General features: G+C 36.1%; 1 protein-coding gene across 1 annotated transcript; it reads right to left on the minus strand.

The window, feature by feature from the left end:
* Positions 1–266: 266 nt before the first annotated feature.
* LOC127074414 (zingipain-2) lies at positions 267–1,819 on the minus strand. Its single transcript, XM_051015731.1, has 4 exons — positions 1,338–1,819; positions 1,029–1,267; positions 792–932; positions 267–709 (listed from the first exon to the last, which is right to left on the minus strand). Exons 1-4 carry the CDS (start codon positions 1,768–1,770, stop codon positions 431–433), a joined length of 1,092 nt encoding a protein of 363 aa, XP_050871688.1. The 5' UTR covers positions 1,771–1,819; the 3' UTR covers positions 267–430.
* Between the last annotated feature and the right edge of the window lie 5,572 nt (positions 1,820–7,391).

Consider the following 7,391-nt stretch of genomic DNA (forward strand, 5'->3'; position numbering starts at 1 on the left):
TATCAATACACTTATTTTTAATCAATTGCTACCACTTTCTGTGTATATTTTCAGATACAAAGAACCCATCATCTTCCAATGAAGATAATATATCCGACATTACCATTTTATCATATCCCATTGCAGCTGCGTCGGGTGTTGACAAAATGATATATATATATATATATATATTGATATTTTAATTTCATATAATTGATAAATAAATTTTCCACTTATATCTATGAGTATGCCATTTTATCATAACCAATAACAGGTGTGCAGGATGCTTGTAAAAGTTTATTATCTATAAATCCAAAATACAACTAGCACTCTGAGTTCAATACATATAGATTAAACACTGAAATTGAAAAACTGATTATTACAAGAGTAATAAAATATATAGATATATATTATAATCCAATAGGCATACTAAGCAAGGTATGATGGTGTTTCAAGCACTGGTAACAAGCATTTGAGTTTTTTCATAACCAGAATTAGTAACTGCAGAGTTTTGACGAAGCTTAATTGGGTATGTAGGGTCCATTGCGATTCCACACTTTCCTGTATTTGTATTTTTCAGATTACGCTCTAACTTGAAGTAACCACGTTCACCCCAGTTAGTGCTCCATGAGTTCCTCACACCCCAAAAATCCACACCATTTTGAGAACCATATCCAACAACCACCACACCATGATTCAACATTGTGTCACAGCTACCAGTAAATACACCCTGAAAATAACAGTATATAGACCTAAGTTTATTTGCATGACGTTTTAAGTCCAACTAATATACTAAAAATGAGTAAGCTTACCGATTGATAGAGTTGAAAAGCCCTTCCAGAGGCGTCAATAGCAACTGTGACAGGTTGATTCGCCACAGCTTTCATCAATGCATTTTCATCATTTCTTGGAACATACTCAAAATAATTGATGCTCACTATCTTGGTATTTTTCTGTACCATACATATCATTTGAATAACAATTAACAACTTAAAATATATATTGTTATCACCATTTAGGAATTATGCTTATCAAATTGAAATAATTACTTTTCCTTGATCACATGTGCCCTCACGTTCCTGGTATGGATAATCTTCCTCTGAGTCAAGGCCACCATTATCAATGATGAATTTGTAGGCATGATCCATTAAACCACCACGGCACCCTCTATTGAAGTCTGTTCTATCACAGTCCACAAGCTCTTGTACAGACAAATTCACAAAATTCCCCGTCACTATCTTGTTAATAGCTTCCACTGTCGCTACTGCGGAAAAAGCCCAACACGCTCCTGCATCACCACAAAATAATGTGAAGCAGATGAAATGAAAAATTTATATAAAAATTAGATACAAACTTACCACAAGTTCCTTGATATTTGATAGGACCAAAAGCCCATCTCCAATCAACAGACGCAGGCAATATATCATTACCACTATCACCTGCCTTATAAGCATATCGTTCACCGGTAATCTTATGTTTAATATCATTACTACTCCTCGTGCTCAAATACTTGTCACGATATTCTTTATTAGTTATATCTGCAAACTCGTTTAACCCAACTATATAACTGTGATTTTGAGCATTGTGTTCATCGATGAATTTTAAATTATCCTTAAATATTTGAAATCTTCGATCTTTCTCTCCTAATTTGTTATACACTTTTTGGTGTTTTACTAACCATTTCTCGTACATCGTCATAACCTCCTTGTTACTACGTCCACTTGACATGTTCAATGATAATGACAAAGTGATCAAGCAAAATAAGATCAAAGAGTGTAGTATTGATGTCATGATTGGTGTTTGGCTAAGAAGAGAATGGATAGGTTAAAGGTTTTGGTGTGAAGATTAGGTGTGAGTCTGGGCTTTTATATTGAGGAAAATATTGTTTAATATTCAAAGAGATTTGACAAATGAAATTATAAATAATTTAGGCAAGTGGTGATCAATAAAATCATGAGGCCACACCATGTGATCTCTGAGGTGATGACTTTTTTTTACAATTAAAAAAGAGCACACGTTACAAATTTACATTAAAAAAACAATACAATTAAACTTTGTTAAAATTTAAGAAAAACGGTCTTCAACTGCGTGATACAAAGACGAGAAAATTACGACGTGACGTGATTATTATGTCGTTACATGTTTTTATTATTAATAAATTGACACTGCTATATGCACATGGACATAAATGGTTTAAATAAAATATTGTAACATGATAATCACATCGCAACTTTAAAAAAAAAATAAAAAAAATAAAAAAAATCAGATGTGCATAGGTTAACAGAAAAGGGGAGATTTAAAATTTTCAAAATTTAAGTTGTGACGTGAAAATCATGTCGCAATATAAAATTCAAAAATTAAAAAAACGTTAAGGAGGGAAGAAGATTGACGCTGATTTGATGGGGACAGTTGATTAACACATTTATTTGTGTCATGATTCCCACGTCGTAACTTTTTGACCGTTGGGAGTTGGGACATGAATTTCATTTCGCAAGGCTTTATGATAAGATTATCTGCAGAAATAAATTTTATGAGATTATTATTATTATAACCATTTATGTATCATTTGTACAAATGTTGAATTTGCAAACTTTAGTTTGATCTCAATAAAGAATTCAGTTGGATCAGCTGAAAATAGACATGATTCAGAGATCACATTACATGATATTTCCATGTCACTCATCCATATCAATCTATGTCATAAAGTACATTGATGTGGTGGTCGTCGGGGGTCTGTCACATTATACGTCAGTGACAACAACCGTTGTGGTCCCATTAATGATGTATGAGATGAACCAAATTGTAAAGTTGAAATCTAAAGATAAATAGCATTGAATGCGAGTCTAAAGAATTGTGATATAATTATTAAAAATATATTTTCCAAGTGAGAGATTGTTTGAATATTTTATAATTTAGATAATATTTAATTATTATATTTCAACAATTATTATGTGGACATATATATTTTAATTATATTAGTTATTTATTAAATTAAGAGCATTAATTATTTAAATGGTCAAATAAATTTAAGATGCTATTTATATTTCTATTTAGTAATTAATTAATTGATTAATTGGACATGAGCTCAAATATGAGTGGATGTCAAGAGGACCCATTTAGGGATAATGAGAATCCTAATTGGCCATCACCTTATATATAAGCTATGATCCCCATTATACTGTACACAAGCAATTTATTCTTTCTCCCTATCTGAAGAGTGTTCAAGGCATTAAGTCTCCGACAACAAAGGAAGAACCGATTTGGGGTTCCAACGAGGTTCATCAACCGCAAGGTCTGAAGATATGCAACTTAGATTCCGCAGCGGAGGGTTCATTCATGGAGATTGAGATGACCGTTGGTAGCTGTTAATGACAGAATCTTAGTCATTGAAGAATGATTAATGTCATTACTCTCCTTGTTCTTTCCAAAGTAGTATGAAGCACAATAACTTCTTTCTAAAGATAGTTTCTTTCCATATGCAAGTTTCTTGAACGCTAAGCTTTCTTGAATCAGCGGATCTTAGTCAGAGTCTTCTTTTAGCAATTTGCGTCTTCAGAGGATTCTTGTGTCTGATTGGCATCAGAGTTTCTCTTTATTCGACTTCTTCAGAGCGTATGTCTTCAGAGTCTAGATTCATTCTTTTTCTTTTAGAGTTTTGACTTCTTTAGTTTTGCTAGCACCTGTTGGATCAGAGTCAGTGTCTTAGCGCTTGATTCTGTATCTGATGATTGTCTATCTGATTGTTTTGATCAGAGTCCTGCACACTTAGAATTTTTTTGTTAGGGTACCATTTTTGTTTCATCCTTTGTTATCATCAAAATCTTAGAGATACATTGTAGAACTAAATTTGTTCTTACAATCACTTCCTGTAATAATCTCAGTTTCTGTGATGAAGAACTCCTCGAGGAGGGTAGGAATCATAACTTGGCTTTGCATATCTCCATGAACTGCAAAGATGACGCTTTGTCAAATGTTCTAGTTGACATCGGATATTCGTTGAATGTGCTACCGAATTCAACATTGTCAAAGCTGTCATATCAAGGAGCACCTATGAGATATAATGGCGTGATAGTCAAAGCTTTTGACGGTTCGTGCAAGACGGTGATTGGGAAATGGACCTTCCGGTGAAGATAGGTCTGAGTGACTTCCAGATTACTTTTCAAGTAATGGATATCCACTTGGCCTACAGTTGACTGTTGGGAAGGCCATGGATCCATGAGGCGGGAGTTGTTACCTCCATGTTGCATCAGAAGCTTAAGTTTGTCAAGAATGGGAAGTTAGTCATTGTTGGCGGGGAGAAGGCACTGTTAGTCAGCCACCTGTCATCTTTCTGTTATGTTGAAGCTGAGGATGAGGTTGGAACTCCGTTCCAAGCCTTATCTATTATTGTTGAAAAGAGAGTTGGGGCACCCATGTCCTCATTCAAAGATGCAAGGAAGATTATTGAAGATGGAAATATTGATCAGTGGGGACAGATGGTAGAGGTCTCTGACAACAAGAACAGAACCGGTTTAGGTTTCCAGCAAGGTTCGTCAGTTGTTAGATCTGATGATGTGCAACTCAGCTTCCGTAGCGGAGGGTTCATTCATGGCATTGAACAACACTTAGTTGTTGTGCTAGAGGATGACGAAGAGGAAGACTGCACCAATTTTGTGACGCAGGGAAAATCTTGCAGCAATTGGATTACGGTTGATATTCCTGTTATTATGCATCAATCTAAGTAATTTCTTTCATTTGTTTTTTGAAAATCCTTCTCCTACGCCTAAGGGAGAAATGAACTTTGTTTAAGCATTTTCAATTTGATCATTAATAAAATATAATTCTATTCATCCACATCTATGATGTTTTGTTTTTACTTTTTGCTTTATTTTGAAAATGGTAATCACAAAAAAAAACATAAATAAATAATATAATTGTCTATCTACATAATATTTGGTCACAAATTCACTTCTCTAAAATCAAAATATCAAACAATTATGCAGGTTGGTTTCTAACCCCATTGAATACAATGATCCTTCTCCTTCTCCAAACTTTGAATTCCCTGTGTTTGAGGCCGAGGAGGAAAGTGATGAAGAAGTGAGTGATGAATTGTCTCATCTTCTTGAACAAGATGAAAAAACCATTCAGTCGTTCGAAGAGCAGATTGAGTTAGTTAACTTGGGTTCCGAGGATGATGTGAAGGAAGTCAAGTTGGGTCTCGATTGTGTCCAGATGTCAAGAAGGGGTTGATTGATCTTCTTCGAGAGTATTCAGATGTGTTTGGTTGGTCCTATCAAGACATGCCTGGTTTGGATTCTGAGATTGTGGAGCATAGATTGTCGTTGAAGCCAGAATGCTCGTCAGTCAAGCAGAAGTTAAGAAGAACGCATCCTGATATGGCTGTGAAGATCAAAGAGGAAGTGCAGAAGCAAATTGATGTCGGTTTCCTTGTAACCGTTGAGTATCCGCAATGGGTGGCCAATATTGTGCTCGTTCCGAAGAAAGATGGAAAAGTCCGCATGTGTGTTGAATATAGAGATTTGAATAAAGCCAATCCGAAAGATGATTTCCCTTTGCAACACATTGATATATTGGTAGACAATACTGCTAAATTCAAAGTCTTTTCGTTTATGGATGGATTTTCCGGATATAATCAGATCAAGATGGCACCCGAAGATATGGAGAAGACCATATTCATTACACCTTGGGGAACATTCTGTTATAGAGTGATGCCTTTCGGTCTAAAGAATGCTGGTGCAACTTACCAAAGAGCAATGTCTACTCTTTTTCATGATATGATGCATAAATAGATTGAAGTATATGTTGATGACATGATTGCTAAATCAATTGATGAAGAGGAACATGTTGAGCATTTGTTGAAGCTATTCCAACGTTTGAGGAAATATAAACTCCGCTTGAATCCCAATAAGTTTACTTTTGGTGTTCCTTCTAGTAAGTTGCTGGGCTTTATTGTCACCGAGAATGGTATGGAAGTTGATCCTGCCAAGGTCAAAGTAATACGAGAGATGCTTGTGCCCAAAACCGAGAAGCAAGTCAGAGGTTTTCTCAGCCGCTTGAATTATATCTCCAGATTCATTTCACACATGACTGCCACATGTGCGCCTATGTTCAGGCTCCTTCAGAAAGATCAGTCTTGTGATTGGATCGAAGACTGCCAGAAAGCTTTTGACAGTATCAAAGAATATTTGCTTGAACCTCCAATTTTGTCTCCACCTGTTGAAGGAAGACCATTGATCATGTATTTGACTGTGCTTGAAGAGAGTATGGGTTGTATTCTTGGTCAGCAAGATGAGACTGGAAAGAAAGAATTTCCAATTTACTACCTCAGTAAGAAGTTCATCGACTGTGAGACTCGATATTCTATGCTTGAGAAGACTTGTTACACATTGGATTGGGATGATAAGCGTATGCGCCAGTATCTGTTGAATCATACCACTTGGTTGATATCCAAAATGGATCCAATCAAGTATACATGTGAGAAGACTGCTTTAACTAGGAGGATTGCCCGTTAGCAGATGTTGTTATCAGAGTATGATATCAAATACCGATCTCAGAAAGCGATCAAAGGTAGTATCTTGGCTGACCATTTGGCTCACCAACCGATTAAAGATTACCAGTCAGTGCCATATGACTTTCCTGATGAAGATATTTTGTACTTAAAAATGAAAGATTGTGATGAACCATTGCTTGAAGAAGGGCCAGAACCTGGTTCCCATTGGGGCATGGTATTTGATGGAGCTGTTAATCAATATGGGAATGGCGTTCGGGCAGTGATCATTACTCCTCAAGGCACGCATCTACCATTTACAACTAGATTGACTTTCAAGTGTACAAACAACATGGCAGAATATGAAGCTTGCATTATGGGGCTTGAAGAGGCCATGAATCTCAGAATCAAGTATTTAGATGTCTTCAGAGATTCCGCTTTGGTTGTGAATCAGATCAAAGGTGATTGGGAGATAAATCAACCCGGTTTGGTACCGTGTAGAGATTATGCGAGAAGGATTTCAACTTTCTTTACAAAGGTTGAGTTCCATCATATTCCTCGAGATGAGAACCGGGTGGCAGATGCTCTTGCAACATTGGCGTCAATGATTGTAGTGAAGTATTGGAATGAGGTTCCCAATTTGTCTGTTATTGCGTCTTGATAGACCAGCTCATGTGTTTGTTGTTAAAGAAGTAAAAAACGAGAAACCGTGGTATTACGACTTCAAATGTTTCCTCCAAAGTTAAATTTACCCTCCTGGGGCATCTTTGAAAGATAAGAAGACTTTGAGAAGATTAGCCGGCAATTTCTACTTGAATGGTGATATACTATACAATAGAAACTTCGACATGGTTCTTCTCAGATGCGTGGATAGACACGAAGCAGACTTGTTGATGACTGAAGTGCATGAAGGTTCCTTTGGTAC

The sequence above is a fragment of the Lathyrus oleraceus genome, chromosome 4 (assembly GCF_024323335.1).
Source record: "Lathyrus oleraceus cultivar Zhongwan6 chromosome 4, CAAS_Psat_ZW6_1.0, whole genome shotgun sequence".
Lineage (NCBI taxonomy): Eukaryota > Viridiplantae > Streptophyta > Magnoliopsida > Fabales > Fabaceae > Lathyrus > Lathyrus oleraceus.